At 48.0% G+C, this 22566-nt stretch overlaps 1 protein-coding gene across 5 annotated transcripts in view; it reads left to right on the forward strand.

Moving 5' to 3' along the window:
- Positions 1–22566, forward strand: part of LOC146816482 (exportin-5-like) — a 1867381-nt gene that overhangs the window by 464547 nt on the left and 1380268 nt on the right. For all 5 annotated transcript variants that reach the window (XM_085610326.1, XM_085610327.1, XM_085610328.1 and 2 more), the window contains exon 16: positions 781–807. In XM_085610326.1, the coding sequence (XP_085466452.1) occupies positions 781–807 (27 nt within the window). The remainder of the gene's footprint in view (positions 1–780; positions 808–22566) is intronic.

Raw genomic sequence — 22566 nt, forward strand, 5'->3', positions numbered from 1 at the left:
TTATATGAAATGGCCGTTTAGTGTAAAAACTAAATCAAAAGGCCATATGTTTTGCACAAATGCAGACATTCCCATTCAACCACTCAGTTTAAGAATGCCTACCCTATGAATCCTTTATGATAAGATCATAAATGGTTGAATACATCACTTATTTTGACATGGCTGCAGTGCCAAAATGGTGGCTAAGGAAAGAAGCAGCAGTACACTTTGAGGTAGTCTCAGAAGCTTGGGAAACAGGAGATGAATGTAATGGGGTTGGAATGTGTACGTTCACATGTTGTATAATACAGAAATGTAGAGGGTCATTGATAAATGCACAATAGAATTAAGTACAGTACAAGCTATCCATGAGCACTATTTCTATCTAACTTAAATGTATCACTAATAAAGATAATTCACAACAGGATGGATACCAAATGAAGTATGAAGGGTTTCTTGGAAATTGGGCAGATGCAGAATGTATTTGCAATAGGATATGAACAAAATATTAATATGTTAGAGAATGGGGAGTGGGGTTCATTTTGTTACTTACCTAGTCTTTATTCAAGAGATCATTGTTGAAGACTTGGTGTGCATTCATTTTTGTTGGACACCTTTCAGATGGCCTAAAGAACTCTTATTATTATTATAAAAATTGAATGATTGTTTAATTATTTTTAATGTTTTACAGTAATACATTGTTAAAAGCTTTATTTTTTTTCACTCTTAACCCATGTTTTCATACATATCTTGTTACGTTTGACTGTAGGTGTTAATCTAATTTATTTTCTTCCCCTATAGTTCCTTGAAATTATTGAAGAGCTTAAGGTAAGTGTGTTCATACTATGAAAGCAGCATGTACAACATATTAGAGTGGGTAATGTCTTCTGACTCACTGTGGGGAACAACTTTGAATTTTATGTGAAAGCATAACCATCCTAAAATAAAATTCCACATCTTAGGCTTGTATACTAATTGATGCGTTCAGTGACCTATAAATAGTAGCATATGCGGTTTGTTAATGAACTGTAGCCAACCTTTGTGTAGTCCATGTAACGTAATAGTCAATTAATTGAGCTGTTCATTTTGATTTCTTTTTTTTTTTTTTGTTTAAACATTTTTTTATTGTTTTCTTACCAACATACCAATCCAATTCCCACAAAAGCCACAGCAACTCACCAGAGAATATTACATATGACATTTCAACCATTTATGCATTGGAGAAGTTACCCTTCCCGCTGGGGCCCCCCCCTCCCACTCCCTCCCGCAACCCATGTCAGTGTGTCCCCGTCTTCCTATCCTCCCACTGATGTGGCCCTCCCCATTACTATGATGCATATAGGGGTATTCAAACCTGTCTCTGTCAGCTTGGGCGTTCCCCTGGGTTCAGCCGCGTTGAATGTGTCCACCTACCATAGTGACCCCCCTCCTACTCCCCGCTTATCGCATCCTCATGTCGGTCAGGTATGCCCCCCTCTCCTATGTTTTCTGACATCAGCCCCTGAAGTTCAACCACTAGTGACTCCCATGCACGGGCCGTCGCTAACGCCTTTTCGTCGTTCCTCCTATGCGCTAATTGCAGGCGAAGTGTGCCCTCCGCGCCTGCCCATTTTGCAAACGCCGTCCTCCACCTCAGAAAGCTAGGCCCCACCCTTGACTTCCAATGCATGGTTAGCTCTCTCTTGGCCATGATCAACCCTAAGTCTCAGAACTTGCTAGTAACCTTCGTGCGGCGGGTGTGGGGGAACCAAAGCAACAGGCAGGCCCCCATCTCAAAATCGATGTTGCGATCTGTCACTTGGTTCAGGCATTCCGTGACGTCTTCCCAGTAACTACCCAGTGCCGCGCAAGACCAAAACATATGGCGAAAATCAGCCCCATCTCCCCCACACCGCGGGCACTGAGAATGGGTGCCCCCAAAATATTGCAATATCTTAACTGGCGTCAGGTATGCCCTGTGCAGTGTAAAAAACTGTACTAGCTGAAACCGGGCATTACGCGTACCCTTCCAGGCCCGCCGCACCAACGCTGGCCATGTCGACTCGGGGATGGGCTTCCCAAGGTCAGCTTCCCATTTATCTTTCAACGTGACTAGGGGCAGCAAGCGCTCCGTCGACAGCCGTCGATATAGGCAGGTTATAGCCCCGAACGTACCTGCGGCCATAACCACATATTGGCAGCCCGCGGCGACTGGTGGTTCCGAGAGCCCCGCATTCCAGTGCTTCTGGAGGCCCGTTATGAGAGCAGCGTGAAGTAAATAATCTCCCCTTGGGAGCCCATAAGAGTCCTGCAGTTCCTGGAAGGGTAATAGCACCCCCTCCCTATATAAGTCGCCCACCACTTGTACGCCAAGGTCCTCCCAAGCGGCTAGTCCCGACCAATCACCCCCGTGTGGGAGCGCCGTGCACATACCAAGGGGGATCTCCGGGGCATAAGGGTGGATAATGGCGGCCCTCCTCTGACATCGGTTCCAGCACAACCTAAGGGTGCGTTCCTCAAGAGTGAGCTGGGCTAGGTCCATCCGCTGTTGGAGGACTATGAAAGAAAGCACATGGCGAGGAATTAACCTGCCCTGTGGGCCCTCTGGGCCTCTAAACTCCCTTGCCACCGCCTGTGTGAGCCATTGTAATTGTGATGCCAGATAATACCACTCGAAGTCCGGGAGCTGTTCATTTTGATGCTGGCATATGACACAGAATGTGAGCACATTGAGCCGTCATAGATTTAGTTTGAAATGTTTGCTAACAAAATCATTATCACACAGCTCAGGTGCAATGTTTTAAGTTATATTGCAATAACTGTCATTATTTATGGTCTAAAAATGTACGTATAAATCCCACAGCAGTAGAGCTGGGAAATCTGTTTGAACAGTCCACTTTCTGGGAAACTACTGAAGTGCCCATTTATCTAGTTGTTACTATTTCCTTCACATTTGTCCTGTTTCACCCTAGATATTCACCTATCAATAATAGTTGTAAAGCTAGCTGTATTAAAGTCAGTTTAATGGATAATATGTCTTCGGTCTTTCTTACTTTGAACTAGCCCTGCCGTCCAACAGTTTACTCATAGAACCTGGTAGTGTTGCACAATGCCAGTGCTACATCTCTGGAACCTAACTGCACCAGGCACAGCAGGCCATAGGGAAAGCCTATACATATGCTTCATCTACTATAAACTCCAGTCTTAAAGCCTTATGCAGTGTATTCAGCAATGCTGGAGTTTGGCTACAGTCCGTTACTATGAATTAGCAACTCTGTCTCCCCCTGATACAATCCATTCTGAAATCTTCAAAAGGTGCTCATTTAACTTTTTGTGCCTTAGGTTCCACTAATGTACTCTTGCAGGAGGTTTACTTCATTTATACCAGTGTAGGAAATAAACAAGTTTTTTACGCAAAGATGAAAGACCCAAAACCCTTAGTACCAGTCATTGTCATTTTTTAATTGCGGCAGGATTTGTTTTAGTGGAGTGATGCTGAGACAGGGGTTGTAATCTATAATGATGGATTCCCCAGCATTGCATACAGCTTTCATGGTTGTCCACCTTATGCATGAGTACTTTAATTTTTAAGGCGTTTTGCAAATTGTCAGTGGTGATACCAGAAAATGAGTAATATGAATCCAAATTGATTGCGTTTTTTATTGGAATCATTGGAACAGCCTACCATTTTTCTGTGTCAGAACACTTATGTTCGAGGCATATGAGCTGCAGATCACACACTTAGCATAGATGGCCATCTGGAGTTGGGCCTGGATGTTTGCACTTGTTTTTGTCCTGGAAAAGTCTTTGGAAGTCACGGGATAGGTGACTTCTCCTTTGGACTATAGTGCGCATGGGCATCGGCTCCATCCTCAGATTGTTTTTTTCCACCATCGGGCTCGGATGTGTTTGTCTCGCTCCAGTTCGGAACCGTTACCGATTCCACTTTCGACGCGCAATCCTTCACCCTTTCGGCTGTATTGTCTCGATCGCGAACCCTAATCGTCGCGCATCTCTCCAAATCGAAATCCTCGATTCCGATCGTCGACAAAGGCCTTCGGGCCTACCTGGGCCTTGGCTTCTGGCTCATGGAAAGGACGTCCTTCAAGAAGTGTCCTCAATGTGGGTCGAAGTTTCCCCACTCCGATCTGCATGAGTTGTGCAACCTATGTCTTTCACCAGAGCACGAGGCCAGAGACTGTCCAGCTTGTGCCTTGAAAGACCATTCGGGACCGACACGCGCGAAGAACCATGGCTCGCTCGTCGACATCAATCCCGGATGACATCTTTCAAGAGGGCATCGACGTGCCGGAGAGAGAGTGGGTCGAAGAAAACCTCGTCAGCGCCTCAGAAGCCGATGACTCTGATGTCGAAGAGATCACTCCGGCGCAGCAGGTCGTAAGTGAGACCGTCGAACCCCTCCCTGCACCTTCAAAAAAGGCTTCAGTTACACCTTAGCCCTCGGGCTCAGGTGCACACCGAGAGAGTGCTTCCCTTGGTCCGCCCTCGGGCCCGGCAAAGAAGCCTACTAAGCCTTCTGGCAGCTCGGGCTCGAGTCAGCGTGCCGTCTGTACCGAAACGCAATCACCAGCACCGAAAAAGAAACAGCCCTCCTCCTCCATGCCGACAGCTGCTTCCACATCCAAGCACACGGCATCAAAACTGATAAGCATCGATTCGTCGACACCGAAAAGACATTCGGAGCCGAACATAAAACCACTCCCCAAGGGTTTGGATTTGGAGCCAAGGAAAGCCTTGGAACCGAAAAAACAACAAGTTCCACAGGCCACGGAGACTGTAAAAATGCACTGTTCCAAACCAAAATAACACAGAACCACTACAGAGTCGGTGCCTAAGAAGCATACGGAACCGAAACGCTCGGCACCGAAAGACCAACCTCCAGGAGAAGAGCTGTTCACACCAGACCCTGCTCAAACGACTCTAATAAGGGATCCTAAAACTGGTCAATTAACTTAGTTCTAGGAAAAGACCACTAGATGCGCCTGCACCGGATCCACCACCTAAAAAGAGGGACTTTGCCACATCTCCTCTAAGAGTCCCTGCTCCAAATCCTCCACCTCCCCCACCACACCGTTCCCCTACACCATCTCCTACACCAGTAGACGATGATGACACCTTGGATGACATAGGAGAGGGTCCGGACGATGTGCCACTAGGGGATCCTAGTCCACCTTCTTCCCCAGACCCCTGGGATGATTATAACGCGCCAGATGACCCTAATGTCCCACAGGATGACATCTACCCCTCCAGGCCTTCCCCTCCAGAGGACACCATGGGCTTTAATCAGCTCGTCCACAGAGCTGCCCATTATCACGGGGTTGACTTGCATACAGACCCCATAGAGCAGGATCTCCTAATGGATAAATTTCACACCAATCAGAGGTCCACCTCAATACTACCTATGCTTAAAGGGGTTATTAAGCATGCACCTGAAGTCTTTAAAGATCCCGTTAGGGCTCGAGTTATTAACCCCAGGATCGAGAAAAAATATAAAGCGGCCCCTGCTGACCCAGCTTACATTAAAGGCCCAGTACCCTTAGACTCCCTGGTAGTTTCTAATGCTAGGAATAGGGCCAATTCCCAGACATCAGGTAACGCTCCACCACCCGACAAAGAGTCTAAACTCTTGGACGCCTCCAGCAAAAAAACAGCCTCACAGACGTCTAACATATGGCACATCGCCAACACTCCAGCACTGTTAGCCAGGTATGATAGAGCACATTATGATGAACTAGAGTCCGTAATGCAGCACCTCCCAGATAAATACAAAAATAGGGCCAATGAACTCATACAGAAGGGTAAGCTTATCACCAACACCTCCATCCGTTGCACTCTTGATGTGGCAGACACTGCCTCTAGAGCGGTAAACACAAGTGTCCGTTTGCGTAGGCTACGCATTTCAGGTTTTAAACCTGAAGTTCAAAGTTCTATACTCATCCAGCCATTTGATCAGGAGCACCTATTTGGCTCAAATGTTGATTCAACCCTGAAAAAGATGAAAAAAGATACGGACACAGCTAAATCAATGGGAGCCTTGCAGTTGCAAGCTCCCAGACGTTCCTTTTGTCGCTCACCTTACAAGGGCACCCCCAGAGGATACTCCTCAGACAACCCCTCCACCTCTTACAAGGCTCCCTACCAGTCGACGTTTACCAGAGGTTACCAGAGAGGAGGCTACAGAGGAAACAATAATAAAGGCAGAGGCAAGACCAACAACACCCGCTCTGTCTCCACCCCTACCCAATTACTTTCCTTCACTTCCCCCAGACCATTCCACTCCGGTCGGGAGAAGACTACAACAGTTCCTGCCTGTCTGGACCAACATCACTACAGACAGGTGGGTGTGACAAATAGTTCAATCAGGTTACTGTCTGGAACTTACGTCTACCCCCCCCCCCCCCCCCCCCCCACACACACATACCACCCAAATAACACCCAATGTCGTCAGAACACTTATCTCTGCTAAAGCAGGAGGTGATCTTCCTCCTACAAAAGGGTGCAATAGAACCAGTTCCCCTGCACCAACAGAAAACAGGAGTTTACTCCCTGTATTTTCTCATACCAAAGAAGTTCGGCTCTCTCAGGCCTATTCTAGACCTCAGATCTCTAAACCTATACATACAATGACACCACTTTCACATGGTTACACTCCAGCAGGTCCTTCCTCTTCTTTCACAAGGCGGATTCCTTGCTACTCTAGATCTCAAGGACGCCTATTTCCATATTCTCATTCACGCAGCTCACAGGAAATATCTAAGATTTGTAGTGGACGGCCAACACTATCAATTCAAAGTACTCTCTCTTTCGGAGTCACAACAGCACCACGGGTATTCACCAAGTGCCTAGCGGTAGTGGCAGCCCACTTAAGAAGACAACACATTCACGTCTTCCCATATCCGGACGACTGGCTCATAAAAGCCAGCTCATACAGTCAGTGTGTACATCACACTCACACCACTATCCAACTACTCCACAACTTGGGGTTCACAGTAAACTACGCAAAGTCTCATTTACAACCGTCCCACATACAACAATACTCCAGTGCCACAATAGACACCTCAAAAGCATTAGCCTATCCCGGCCAGGATAGCAAGCATGCAAGCTCTCATAACCAAATTTCAGCCTCAACACTCTTTCATGCAGCTAATAGGGATGATGGCCTCTTGCATACTTATAGTACCTCATGCAAGACTCCAGATGCGTCCTCTCCAAGAGTGCTTAGCACGCCAATGGAACCAGGCTCAAGGTCACCTAACAGATCTGGTGTTGGTAGACGGTCGTACTCCTCGATCTCTGCAATGGTGGAACACCAAGAACCTTTCCAAGGGGCGACCGTTCCTAGAGCTAGTTCCACAGATAGTCATGGCAGCGGACGCATCACTCTCCGGCTGGGGAGCGCACCTCTTGCATCACACCATGTAAGGTGTGAGAAAGTGTCACCTTTCTTGCATGATATGCCCCCACTTTTTGCTGAATTGCTGAATGTACTTTGACTGAGTTTGCCCTGGACTCCTGCCAATCAGGTGCACAGGGCCTATGTTCCTTCCCTAAAACCTCAAACCCAAATTGGCAAACCCTGGCCTCATGTCAGCCCCTGGTAAATGGTACCCAGGGCCTTGTGACCAGGGAAGGCCTCTAAGGGCTGCAGCACTTATTGTGCCACCCTTAGAGGCCCTGTACCCTAACACAAACACACTGCCCTTGCAGGCGGAGTGTCTGGGTACAAGACAAAACAAAGAGTCGACATGGCACACATCTCTGTGTGCCATGCCCACAACCTACACTGCCCTAGCATACATCAGCCACCCCTCTAGCTGGGTGCCCTATACCAGTGGTGTGGGAAAAGGAGCATGAGCCCTGTGCCCCTACAGTACCCAGGTCAATTCCTGGGCACTGTAAGTGCAGTGCTGCCATTTAAGAGTATATGGTGCTGAGAGCTTGTCAAACACGAACTCCACAGCACCATAATGGCAACACTGAAGACTGAGAAGTTTGGTATCAAACTTCTCAGCACATTAAACCCGCACTGATGCCAGTGTGGGATTTAATGTACAAAGCACATCTTAGAGATGCCCCCTGAAACCTAACCTACAATCCACGTCTGGTCTGAGAGGCTGCCTAGGCTGCCACACAGCAGACATGTTGCTGGACCCCTGGGTGGAGAGCCCCCGCTCTCCTGGGCCTGCAGCAATGCACATCCTGGGCGAGGTGCTAGGTCTCGTCCCCCAGGATGGGCAGGGGGAAGCTTCAAAGGCATGCCGCCTCTGTGAGCTTCTCCAGGCCACTTGCTGTACTCAGCAACTGGCCCCCACCGGTTCTGACCCCCATTCTGGCGGGAAGACTGGCCGGAAACCCCAAGTAAGGACAGGGGATGTGCCAGCCTCTGCCAACCCCACCCCGCAGGTGGGGGAGGCGAGGTGAAGCACATCTCTCGGCTCTCGCCATCTTGAAGATGGGAAGCCCTGCCCAATCAGGACTAGGCTACTGCCACCCTCCCACAGGAGAGTGGCAGGATAGGTGGTGTACCCACTTCAGGGCCGGGACCCATTAGTCCCTGCCCTTTACCTACCTGTAACGCCCCTAAATCTAGTATTTAGGGGCATCCTGAACCTTCCTTCCTTAGATTCCAGATTCCGAAAAAGCAAAGAAGAGCAAGAAGAAAGAATACCTGCCATGCAGCTGCTAAGAAGAGGAAGATACCAACTGCTTTGGCCCCAGCCCTACCGGCCTGTCGACCCTCGAACCTGCTCCTGCTAAATCCCAGCACCTCTTGTGGACAGCAACCTCACAAACCCCGGGGGACCTGGCTGCCTTGTGACTGTGAGTACCTGGGACTGCCATGAGCATTGGCTCTGCTCAAAGCAAGTTTCTAACCGCTGGCAACAGCCCGGAACCGCAAACCTTGTACACTCTGCAGCTGCCAAGCCTGGCCTGTGCCGGACTGAACAAAGACCCCGAAGACGTCCCCCCGGCGACTGTGACCCCGAATCCGGCACCCAAGGACTCACCTCGACGCTCCTGATGACGCCTGCAGCCTCAGAACCAGGTACCCCCCCAACCGTGGTCAACAGAGGGTAATATTTCCCGACATCAAAGGGCACCCCTGCACCCGGTGGCCCCCTGTGCCCAACTCCTGGGTACCTATCTATCCTCCAACTACCCAACTTGCCTCTCGAAGTGGTGGTGGCACCTGAAGAATCTTCATCCCCGAGCTTGCAACCTTTGTTCATCCTGGAGCTTTCCCATTGAAATCCATTGATCGCCCGGAGGCTCAAAAGCACCCTGCACCCAGCCGCCCAAGTGGCCCTGGCAGTGTAATTTCTACTACTACCTACTTCCCCATTTGCCCTGAGCAAGTGACCAGGAGCCCAGCTCCCACAGCCGCGTGGCCTGCTAGTCAGCAGCCACCAACCAAGGCCCCCCTGCCTCCCATAGGATAACATTGGGCCTAACTCACTCTGCCCCTGTGCCGCTGAGGGTGTAACAACTGCACTTACCTGACCCTAGGAAACCCCTGAATGTGTGCCCAGAACCTTAACTCTGCCAGTCGAGTACTTACTCAAAAGCCGATAACCCAATTTTCTTACATAGGGTAACATTGACTGGTTTCTTCTGAAATTTCTTTTAAGTGTGGAGTTTCTAAAACTTAAAATATTCACCTAAAATCAACCGAGTATCGAAAACAAAAATACTCACCTGCTATTAGGAGAGATCCCAGTGCTGGATCTTGGTGCCCCGCACTGACCCTGAAAAGTACTCACAACCGTACTTACCATTAACCCAATTTCTTCCATAGGAAATCATTGACTGTTTTTCTGTGAAATTTCTTCTAAGTGTTGATTTTTGCAAACTACAAATATTCTTTAAAAATTGTACCAACTGTGAAAACGTAATTACTTATCTGTTTTAGATAGAGGTCCCAGTACTGAGCCTAGGAGCCCAATACTGGATTACAAAAGTAACGAGAACATACTATACCTATAACTCAAAAGGATAATTCCCCCCAGGGTACCACCCTCACCTGTGTGGAATCATTGACTGTTTTTCTATGGAATTTCTTCTAAGTGTCAACTTTTAAAATAGCAAATATTGCCTAAAACTCACAACAGTAACTAAGTAGACTTTACTCAGTTGTTTCCAAGAACTGTCCCAGGACTGAATCTAGGATCCAGTCCTGGAGTTAGAAAAGTAATCCTGAAAGTAATCTATTGCAAATAACTTAAACTCCCATTGAGCTCAATGTATTATTGTGTTTGAAACTGTGTTTCCTATTGCAACAACCTGTAACTATTACCTACAAAAGTCAATTGCATATTGCAAAAGTATTTAGCCAAAGCATCTCATTCTGAGAAAGTATATTTTATTACCTATTGTTGGTTCCAAAATAAAACAACCTTATATTTTTTTATATAAACCATTGGCCTAGAGTTCAGTTCTTGAGTGTGTGAGACCATTTGCTGACTGAGTGTGTGCAACAAATGCTTTGCACTGTCCTCTGATACTGCCTTACTGCTCGACCAAGCTACCACTTTAGAGAGTAAGGTTATATCTAACTTTAATCTCTGCCAAACCTCTGGGGACTGTGGACTCTGTACACACTGTACCTATTTGGGAACAGTATATACAGAGCCACCTTCTCACACAAGGCAGGTGGACTCCTCAACAAAAGTTACTCCACATCAACCATCTGGAGCTACTAGCCATTTTGCTAGCCTTAAAGGCTTTCCAAAAACAAATATCAGGCAAAGCTGCCTTAGTCTGCACAGAAAACATGACAGCCATGTACTACATACAGAAACAAGGTGGGACACACTCTCTGCAGCTCTCTCAACTGGCACAGAGCATATGGAGATGGGCTATACCCCAGAACATCTTTCTCCTAGCTCAACATGTCCCAGAAGTCCAAAACACCATAGCCGATCTGTTAAGCCGTCAAATGCAACAGATTCACGAGTGGGAACTTCATCCACAAGTTCTTCAGCCATTCTTTCAAATGTGGGGGCAACCAGAGATAGACCTCTTCGCCACGCACGGAAATGCCAAATGCCCAAGCTTCGCCGCCAGGTATCCTCACCCATTGTCCAAAGGCAATGCAACATGGATGAATTGGTCAGGCAGATTTGCGCACGCCTTTCCACCTCTCCCACTCATTCCAATGGTGGTGCGCAAACTACAGCAACATGCACTAACTCTCATACTAGTTGCTCCAACTTGGGCCAGACAACCGTGGTACACCACATTACTGGAACTGTCTGTAGTTCCCCACCAAAATCTACCCCTCTTCCCACGCCTCCTAACCCAGAACCGTGGAGAGATCCAACACCCGGACCCAGCTCAGCTCAACCTTGCGATCTGGCTCCTGAGGTCTTAGAATTCGGTTACCTTAACCTTCCCCCTGAATGCATGAACGTCATTAAAGAAGCTAGACGTCCCACCACTAGAGCCTGCTATGCAGCCAAGTGGAAGAGATTTGTAATGTAATTTCATAACAACAACATCAATCCCCTAGACGTGTCTATCCAACACATCATAGGATACCTACTACATCTCCAAAGGTGCAACTTAGCCTACACATCTATTAGGCTGCACCTCGCTGGCAAGCAGCCCAATTACAAAATAGACAACACCTATCACTTTTCAGAGTGCCTGCCATCAAAGCCTTTATGGAAGACTTCAAAAGGATAATTTCCCCCAGGGTACCACACTCACCTGTGTGGAATCTAAACCTCATTCTCACAAGACTAATGGGTCCTCCCTTTGAACATCTACATAAATGTGAGCTCCAGTTTTTAACATGGAAAGTTGCTTTCCTAGTAGCTATCTCTTCTCTTAGAAGAGTTAGTGAACTGCAAGCGCTAACTATTCAGGAACCTTTCCTACAAATCCATCACAATAAGGTTGTCCTCAGAACCAATCCAAAATTCCTCCCTAAAGTCATTTCTCCTTTCCACCTCAATCAGTCTGTAGAGTTGCCAGTGTTCTTCTCGCAGCCACAGACAGTCGCAGAGAGAGCTCTTCATACCCTAGATGTCAAAAGAGCATTGCTTTATTACATTGAAAGGACACAACCTTTTCGTAAGACCGAACAACTTTTTGTGTCATTCTCACCACCACACAAAGGCAACCCCATATTAACGTCTGGGATAGCTAGATGGATTGTTAAATGCAGACAAATTTGCTATCACAAAGCAAAACGTACTTTATCTGTTCCTCCTAAACCCCACTCTACACGAAAGATAGGGGTTTCAATGGCATTTTTAGGCAACATTCCCTTAGATGACATCTGCAAAGCAGCTACATGGTCTACACCGCAAAACACTATTTCAAACTGCTGCAACAGGGACTGTTGGTCGCCGCTAGGCGTGGGTACTGATATACAATCTGTGCTACGTGTGTGATGTGCAGCTCATATGCCTCGAACGGAAAATGCTACTTACCAGTATGCATCTGTTCTTGGCATGTAGAGCTGCAGATCCACACACACCCACCCACCTACCTTTATCTGTTCCAGTACTATCTTATTTAGATACAGCATACACAGGCATCTTTCTGTCTCTTACAAAACTCCATCATTACCCTGCTGGCAAAAAACAATCTGAGGATGGAGCCAATGCCCCTGCGCACTATAGTCCAACGGAGGAGTCAACTTTCCAGTGACTTCCAAAGACTTTTCCAGGACAAAAACAAGTGCAAACATCCGGGCCCAACCTCAGATGGCGATCTATGCTAAGTGTGTGGATCTGCAGCTCTACATGCCAAGAACAGATGAATACTGATAAGTAGCCTTTTACTTTTTGGACAAAAGGGTGTGTTAATTTAGCCCTTGGACAGTCTGTCATTGTTGTGTGGCACCATAGCAACAACTTGGGACATAGGTTGTGTTTCACAGCACTGCGACTTTTACAGATGTTCAAGTGGTTGTGCTTTGTGGCTAACAACCCACAAGTCATTCTTGGCCTCTGGCTTGGATAGCTTTGCATCCTCTTTTATCCTTACCGATCCCTCAGCTCTTAAGTCTCACTTAAAATGAGGTCATTATTGGCACTCAAACACTTGATGATTAAAGGTTGGCTTCATGAAGTTTGTAATCCTAACAGCCCTAGATGCCAGTGCTGCAGGGTAGAGTAGGTAGGGGAGGCCGGCCCAGAACATTTCCGAAGAAACTTGTGTATTGCAGTAGGCTGGTCCTTTCCAGTGACTTATGAGATGACAAGTGATCTTGGAGCGATTATATCAGGCGCAAGAACATGGTTACGCCACCTAACTGGTAATCTAGTTGCTACTGCTCTGCTTCAACAGTGTTAGTGTATATGTATGTGTGTGTTCATAGCATGCTAGTGTGAATATGTTTGTAGCATGTGTGACTGTAGAGACACATGCTCTGCATACTCCTGCAATCTAGTGTTGGGCTTGGACGTTGCAAGCTGTTTTTCTTAGAAGAAGTCTTGCGAGTCATGAGGTCTCAGTGACTCCTCCTCTAGATGTAGATGCGCATGGTCACCAACTCTATTGTTAGATTGTTTTCTCCACCATCGAGTTTGTACGTGATCCCGCTCTCGACAGTTACCTTTGTTGCCACAAACCCACTGTCTTCCACCCCCGTCGCTGAAAGACTCTTTTACATGCTTTTCGACTTGTGGTGCATGTTTGATCTTTCAGACAAGTGTCCGAGCCTGTCTGCCATCAGGGCCTTTCGGGCCACTGCTTGCTCCAACCTCCCTTTGGAGAATGAAGACTCTCTTGAGGTAATGGAATAGACGCCCTTCAAGAGATGCCCCCAGTAGCACTCTAAGTATATCTGGGCTAACCTCCATGTAGTGTGCAACTTTTGCATGTCTTGGCCCATGACGAGGGCTGCTGTGAGTACTGCTTGGCATTCCGGAGTAAGAAGGCCCTGCATCAGTACCGAGGTAGACAATGGGTACACAGCAGGACGGCCGAGTCCACTTCGGAGATGTCTGACATCTTTGGCGAAAGTGATCCCCTAGGTGCTGAAGAAGAGCAGGAGGTGGCTCTGGATGAGTATTGAACATATCACTTCTAAGGGGAAATTTCACAAAACTATTTTCCTGACCTTTGGACTCTGGGCACTTTCTCCCTGTACTGCAGCAGCAAAATGTGTGTGCCATTCCTGCACACGTCAGTAGAGGGTACTTACTTGATTGGGTTAGGGTTCATACCTGTGAGTGCCCTTTAAAAAGTTACACCACATGCCCAGGGCGGGTGCGACGCTGGCTAAAAGGGAGATGTCGCACTGATTGGGCAACCCACATAATAGCCTGTCAAAAAAGTCTCATGCTCCGGTTGGCCGGTCTCACTCCGTTGCCAACCCTGAAGGGTCCATTCACTACCACCAAACTGGGGTAGGTGAGTGGCTGGGTAGGTACATCTGTGTGTGTACTGCCCAGGTAGGAATGGACCCCATGTGGGTCTTCCCTACAGAGGGAATCGTCTCTCTCTGTGGGACTCTTCCTGGGTGTGGCCGATTCCCTGGTTCAGGCATTAGGGCCTGGGGCACTTTCCCACTGTAAGTGCAGTCATTAGTGGCTGCTATCAAAACCAAGTGAAGGGGCTGCACACGTAGGGGAGGGAATAATATATATATTTTACAAAAGGACTAACCAGGCCCTGCCGCTACCAGAGTCTGTCTGTCTTCCAGGATTACATTGTGTGCACTGTACAGGCTCCCAGACTCCCCACCCAATCACGGCGCTACTCTCATGCTATACCTAGCATGAGAGTAGCACCAGGATTGATCTGAGTGGCCTGGTTCGCCGCTCAGACAGTGCCTGGGACTGTTCTCCAACCCGGCTGTGCAATACAGCTGGGTTGGGGAAATGTAAGTGCGCATGTCTGTTTGGCTGGCCTAAGATGGCCGGCCAAACAGACATGATCACTTACAGTGTGCAGCTCTCCTCCTGCATACTCCCCCCCCCCCCCCCTGGACTCTGGCCACTCGACTGTGCCAGGGAAAAATAAAATGATAGTAACTAGTTTTATCATCATTTTTTTTATCTCCTGGCTTTGTGACCATTGGTGTGATGCTCCTCTGCCATAACGAAGGAGCCACCCCGGAGTGCAGAGTGAAAGTACACTTGCCCCTCCTCCACACGTTACAAAGGAATGCTTAGCTTAGGTTTCTAAAACGTCGGTCAAGTCTGCCATGGCTGGCTGGTGGGTTCACACGCACCCAGTATGTTTTAAGACCGGAGTCCAGGCTGCCAGTGCAGGCTTGTGTGCGCTCGGCGCCAAGGGGGTTTGAAGCGTGGTCGGCCTGCCATTGCAGGCTGGTGTGCATACTCTCACCGAGGGTGCTCCTAAATACGTGTCAAGCCAGCCTCAGCAGGCTGGTGTGTGTACTCGCAACAATGGTGCTTCTAAATACTGGGCCTGCCTGCCATTGCAGGCTAGTGTGCGCACAAAATATGTGTGCAGCCTGATATTGCAGTCTGATATGCACTTTGCACTGATGGTGCTCATAACTGCGTGTTCGGCCTGCCATTGCAGGCTGGTGTGTGTTTTGCACTGATGGTGTTCTTAAATACCTATCCAGCCTGCTATTGCAGGCTGATGCACGCAGTTGGACGTTTACTCAGACTGGCCTGTTTAAGTCACTAGCCACCCTGAGAGGACTTTTCACTGCCACCCGAGTACCCCGAGGGTATGTCCTAAGGGGTGAAGGGAGAGGTAGGTGAAAGACAGGGCAGGTAGACAGGTGTGCCCCCCTGCCCCTGTAGTGAGTAATAACCATGTGTGTTTTCGCTACCGCAGAGGTTTGCTCTTCCCAGAAGCTAACATTAGGAAATGGTTGATATTACTTCAGGCTACAATCGTGGATTGCAGTGGAGCAGCCTCATGATGCTTCCTGTCGTTGGATTTGCAGCGACAACCTCTTGCAAGTGGTCAAGGTGCTTTGTCATGATTTGCGTAGAAATTCCACTACAGAAAGCTAAAACTCTTTGTGCCTTGGTGCTTGGCTCCAAGTCCACACTGGAGGTTGAGGGAGCACATATGGGCATTCCCCAGTGACAGCTATAACAACAGACCTCTGCCATTTGTGAGCCTGGCTGCAGAGATTGTAGGAGGAGGTTTTGACACTTGGCCCCCGGAGCTATTTTGTGGCCCCACTAAAGATTAAGATCTGCATTCCACTGCCTCATGGCAGACAGGACTGAAATTTAGGGGAGACATTTGTGGTTCAAAGGGTGACCTTATGAACCACCCCCAACATCATTGGCACACTCCAGTAGAACTACTGGTGCCATCCTGCAGCAAAGGGTGAGATACGCTTGTGGGGACGTAGGGCTGGAGAACCTCGTACTGTGTGGTGCATATTGCCAGAGGATTCTGTTGAGCACAAGGAGGATCACTGCCATTGAAAGGGACTGCATACCCTTCCTGAATAGTGGCTGGCCTGGGCTGACTACCTGCGGCTGTATGGCACCCTGAAGTGTGCTCTCCAAGGGTTCTGTGAGCTTACCCCCTGTTCTTTTGAAAGTCTCAGGGCCATCAAAGATCTCCAACAAGGGACCCACAACGTGTACCTGTGACAACTGAAGCATGGTGCCCTTTCAAGTGCCCACATTGTCTGCTGGATTCCAGCTAGTAGTGCGGTGTGGAACTAAGAATTGTGCCTGGAGACCGGATAGCCTTGTCCAGAGCCCCCAAAGTCAGGCCCACATCTAATGTGTGTGGCCGCTGCATCGTGGGGACCTTGGCATGCATAAACGTTTAGTTAGTGGTGAGTGGGTTCACCGGTTGCGGAACCCAGTGTGGCTCAATTCGTCGATTGTACAACACGCCAATTAAATTTTCATTGCATGCGGTGTCCGATTCACAAGTTGCGGCACTCGGAGGTGGGGGCTGTAACTGTAATAGAGCCTTATTAACCTCGTGAGGCATTGCTGAACTTGCGCCTGTGTGTGAGACTGGGACTGTCTGATGTGACCAATATTGACGTGCACCGGGTCCTTCTGCCTCATTTCCAGAGAGGTACGGAATTTGCAACTCTCCGATCGTGTGAGTGACTGGAGCTGTCTGATGTGACCTGTATCATCACACACCCAATGTTGTGCCTGGAATGCCTGGGGGTGACTCTGATCACCATGGGGCTGACGGGATGCCTTCTCCTTCTGAGAGGCCCCCCCTGGCTTCATTCTCCATACTTCTACGGTTTCCTTTGCCCACAGGACTTGGCCCTCAGCACGGTGAACGAACTGCCCTCTCCTCATCTAGTCTGCCCCAACGATACTGCGTTGCCAGTAGAATTGCCCGGCTAAGGCCTGGGTGGTGAGAGTGACTGACTGGGCTGGAGGAACACTTCCGAGAACAATCGGAAGTGGGTCAAGCGTCTGCGTGACTCCCTCCCCCTTTTTGCTTCGTAGAACTGGGTTGGTGCCAGGAGGCCTTGGGGATACCTTTGGTGTGATGGTCTATTGCCCTCGGCCCATGTCCGCTCTGCATCCTGTAGGTGAACATCTTGAGTGGCTGCCAAACCTCTTTTGCGGACTGCCTCCTAATTGACTTTGTTGCCTACCCTTACCTGCTTCCTTGGACCCTGACCAAGAGTGACTTTGGCTACGTGCAGCCTAGTACCCAAGGGGAGGATGGGGGTTTCTCCAATCTGTGGGCGTAGGATTATCGCTGCAAGTTGGAGGGCAGAGGGCGGAGAGAGGCTTAGGGCCACGTGGTCTGCAGAGTGTAACTAATTGACCCGCTGGATGTCAGATGCACCGCATTAGGGTGCTGAGTGCGTATGTGTGCAAGTGCTTCTGTACGGGCTTGTCTGATACCCGTTGCACCACGTAGCAATGAAGAGTGAATGTGTGTATGTGGGAGTGACAGTGGGGAACCGCCTGTGAATCACAACACTGGACAGCGGTTTGCCCGATACGTTGATTCCTTGCCAGAAAAGCTTTATATTTGACATTGGTTCCTCGCGCTGCATCAGCCAGCGGTGCTGCTAAAAAGTGTTATAATTGGTTGTATGTACATATTTCTGATATTGTTGTGACCCGGAGTGCACCCTATAACTCTGTTGCATTGAATTATAAGAATTGCAAGGGTGGGCCTGGGGTAGACAACGTGTTGCACCGCATAAGGGAGGTATAGATTAGGATGTTTTCCAAGTGTGCATATTACTGATGTCATTGGAAGGTGGTTGGGGGGGGGGGTATTGTTGGGGGTGTTTTTAAGTAAGAGGGAGGAGAGGGAGGGGGGTCTGATGTTCCACTTAGTTGCATTGGAGGGTACATGTATGGTGGGCGGCAGGGTAATGTGGATATCTTATGGAATGGTAGATATGGGTCTAGGCGGCTATTGTTGGACTACTGATGATACTTCTTTTTGATCCTTGCTATCGTCCAGGCATTGGGCGACAGGGATGTGTTTGATTTTACATGAAAATTAATAAAAGTCTGTTTTAAAAAAAAAAAAAACTGATGTCATTGGAACACGTCTGGGCCTAGTACTCCTAGTAATAATTCTGAATATGATTTATGCCCAGAAATACACAATGTTTATGTTGGGGTGATTATTATGTGGGTTGAATACAAACTTTATTCATATACATCAAATGTGAAGTCTCTTTTGTGATGCTCAAGACATTAATTGTGAATGAGTGCTGTGCCAGTGCTTTACATGTTGCTTCTGTGGTAAGCCTGACTGCTTAGTGCCACGCTACCCAAGGGTGATCACAGGTTATAGAGTGTGTGTAATCACCAGCTCCTGACTGGCATGGTAGGTCCAGCCAGGCTGGAGCATCGCCTTAGCCATTTAGAAAGTGCCAGTTCGAACAGTGAGTCGCCCAAGCTCCCAGCCCATGCCTGAATGCATTGACTCCGGCTCCTCGGAGCCCGGCGAAAAGTTATACCAGGAGGAGGAAAAAGATGCCCCCGAGGATACTCCCATCATCTCGTTCGGCTCCGGTCCATGTGTGAAGACCACGCCACCCAGTACTGTCGATTTCCCCACCATCCCTCATAAGCGGTTGCACGTTGCAGCCGAGCACTGCTCCTCCAGTGGGCAGGCATTGAGCCATGTGGCAAAACTGCCACCCCCTTCAGGTTCTTCAGCGCTGGTTGACACCGAAGTAAAGCTTTGGAGCCGAGGACTGACTAAGCTAAAGCCCTTGATCTACCTCGAAGATGCACTTTGGGACTGACTAACCAGCTGTATATTCGAAGCGGTAGGGTCCCTGGCACCAGCCACCCTCGCAGCCGAAGCCTTCCTCGATGCTGAGGCCTTGATGTTGAGATACACCCCAGCCTGGAAAAGCTTCAGCACGATCTGAATGTGAGACAAAGTATAATTGTCATGCACACACGCACAAGAAAGATTGCGGCATCGGACAATAATTTGCCACTAAAACATTAGCTAGCCACCAAGGACTTCAAACCATCAGAAACTCATGGGTCTCCCAAGAGGTCTAAAGCCTAACCTTCTCCTCCTCCATAATCACCTCCATTTTACCTCCACTACCTCCCTGATCTCCCATGCTCTCTCCTCAAAGGTCCCCTGGAGTCTTAGTCCAACACTGGCAGCCCAAGCCCTTATTTGCCAGCTGAGGATTTTGCACCTGTATGCTCTGGTGCATCAGGTGATCCCTGGGAGGATTACGATGTAGAGCCCCTCACTCACTCTGATTTAGAACATATGCCTGTCAAGGTCTATCCCCACAGACGATACCACTGCCTAGGGGGTCAGGGTATTCCTACGCTGCCCCCTTGTGTTTTCCCCCCGTTTTTCTAGATGGCTGCCACCACTTTCTGGTTGAAGTGATGGCAGCCAATCAGCTGCCACCATGGGGTGCAGGGGCCAGCTCTCAACCTTTTGAGATATTTTCTTGAAGATAGATTGCAATTTCTAGCCTTAGATCCTTTTAGGTCGGAAACGTTTTATCTTCCGTGTGGAGTCCCCCAGGGTTCCTCCATTAACCCCACGCTTTTTGTCTATGTAGCAGCCCTGGCACCAATAATCAAATCTTTCGACTATGCCATTGCGTTTTGCTCTCCCTCTTTTTCTCAGCCCCCGCTTCACAAATTACCACAAAACTCTCCAGACAGCAGCAGAATTGACTGGCACGCTAGTTTTGAAAATTTTGTGAAGATTCGTCAAACAGCACCAAAGTTTGTTATCAAAACAAAAAATGCTATCAGATGGATTCTATCAGTGATGTCATCAATGATACCATTTGAGATGTCACTGACCATGTCATGAGTGATGCAATATGTTAGGTCATAAGCAGTGCATTGCGGGCGCATGAGTTATAGTCAGCTCAGGTAACTGTAACTGCTGAATTTATATTTATATATATTCAGGCTTCAAAGGCGGGGCATTTTCAAGATGATTTATTAAAGCAAATGCATTTCAGCGTTTTATGCCTTCCTCAGTGCTTATCAACCGGCACTCACGCATTGTATGTTTAAATACATCTGTGAATAATCTGATTGGAGAGGCACACAGTCACCGCAGTCCTAAAGAAGCCTAGACTGGACCCTGATGACTTTGCCAACTACCAGCTCTTATTACTCACCTACCATTCATCAGTAAGATCATTGAAAAAGCAGTATAAGTTCAACTCCAAGATCATATCAATGCTAACCATCTCCTACACGACTACCAGTCTGGTTTTGATGCAGCTCTGAGCCTGCTATCTTAGACATCGTAGATGATGACCTATTGACCACAGTTAAGGATGACCCGTACCTTCTGATAGTGCTGGACCTTTCAGCTGCCTTCGACACAGTGGTCCATCCTACCCTCAAGCGCTGGGGAGTCTTAACTTCATCGGCAGAGTACTTCACTGGTTCTCCTCCTACCTTTTCAGCTGACACCAGTTTGTTACCATGGGCACATCTAGGTAAAAAAGGTGCCTTTCACCTGAGGAGTTCCATACTATCTTCTGTAATCTTCAGCCTTTACGTGGAGAGGCTTGGTACTTTTTCTCACAGATAACAGCATCAAGATTCATCCGTATGCCGTTGATACACAACTCTGCTCGAAAGTCTCCTCTGCTTCAGGTATCCGGTGCCTCAAACATTACTTACACATCTTCCAGAAATGAATGTCCACTGCCTACCTAAATCTTAACCCAGCCGAGGCAGAATTCCTCTTTTCAAACAAGATTTTCATTTTATTTATTTATTTACTTATTTAATGCATTTTTATATAGTGCGGACTTTACCCGAAGGTGTCAGAGCGCTGTACAATAGAACCAGGTACGTTACATGAGAGACATGGTACAAAATAGAACGTTACAAAAATAAACAGGAGAGGTAGAGTAAAACCATATAGGCAATACAATAACACAATATCAGACACAGCAATCAAGGGTGGGGAATAAACAAGAGGATGGTACAAATTTACAGTGATGAAATAACTTTCTGGAGGGGTCTGAGAATGAGGGTATTAGTTCTAAATGTGTCTTTGGAAGAGAAGAGATTTGAGGTCAGCTTTGAAAATCTGGATGGAGGTGGTGGCACGGAGCAATGGCGGAAGCGAGTTCCAGATTCTCACCGCATTACCTGAGATCGATTGAGCCATCGATCTTTCCTTTTTGAAGGAGGGGGGCTCAAGCAGAAACTTTTCCGCCTTCCGAGAAGGTCTCGAACCTCCTGACAATTTCAGTTTATTCGCCAGGTAACGAGGGGAAGAAGTGTGCAAGGCTTTATGGGTGATGCAGGCAGTTTTATAAATGGATCTTGCCTCGATGGGAAGCCATCGAAGAGAAGACAGGATAGGAGTAATGTGGTCACTTCGTTTGGATCCTGAAATAAAGCGACCTCCTGAATGGAGGACGGATTTGATGGGGGAGAGGTGAGATTTGGGTAAGCCAGTCAGAAGAGAATTACAGTTATCCTGTCTAGAGAGAACTTGCGATTGGACCAGTATTTGAAGGTCTTTCTCCGCGAAGAACCGACAGATTACCCACAGAAGTCGCAGCTGGTAACATGCGTTCTTAGCAATGGAGATGATGTGGGAGGTTAGGTTGAGTCTTTTGTCAAGTATGACACCTAGGGATTTAGCGCTGTCGACAATGACAGGTTTATTGTTGAGTAGATTCAGCTGATCCATCCAGGATTGAACTGGAGAAGGGGATAGAGGTAGATAGGAGGAGGAATTCAGTTTTGGTGGGATTGAGAATGAGTTGGTGGTATAACATCCAGTTGTGAATAGAGTTGAGAGTAGAGTTGAGTAGTGAAAGATCATGTGTGGGAGACACCTTGAGTTAGATTTGGGTGTCATCCGCATAGAGATGGTAGTGGATCCCAGATTTACTTAGGAGGTTCCCTAATGGCTCCAGATAGAGATTAAACAGAGTGGGTGCAGGGATAGAACCTTGAGGGACGCCTTGACCTACCGCCAATGGAGACGAAAGACTGTTCGCTATCTTGATCATTTGGGATCTGTCCGAGAGGAGTGAGGCAAACCATTTAAGCACTGTGCCTTCCACGCCCATTCTTTGTTGAAGTGTGTTAAGGAGGGTGTTGTGATTAACAGTGTCAAATACTGCAGAGAGATCAAGAAGAATCCGAAGGCACGATTCCCCAGAATCGAGTATATGCAGCGCATCAACAATCACTTGCA

This window comes from Triturus cristatus, chromosome 6 (genome assembly GCF_964204655.1).
Source record: "Triturus cristatus chromosome 6, aTriCri1.1, whole genome shotgun sequence".
Taxonomy (NCBI): domain Eukaryota; kingdom Metazoa; phylum Chordata; class Amphibia; order Caudata; family Salamandridae; genus Triturus; species Triturus cristatus.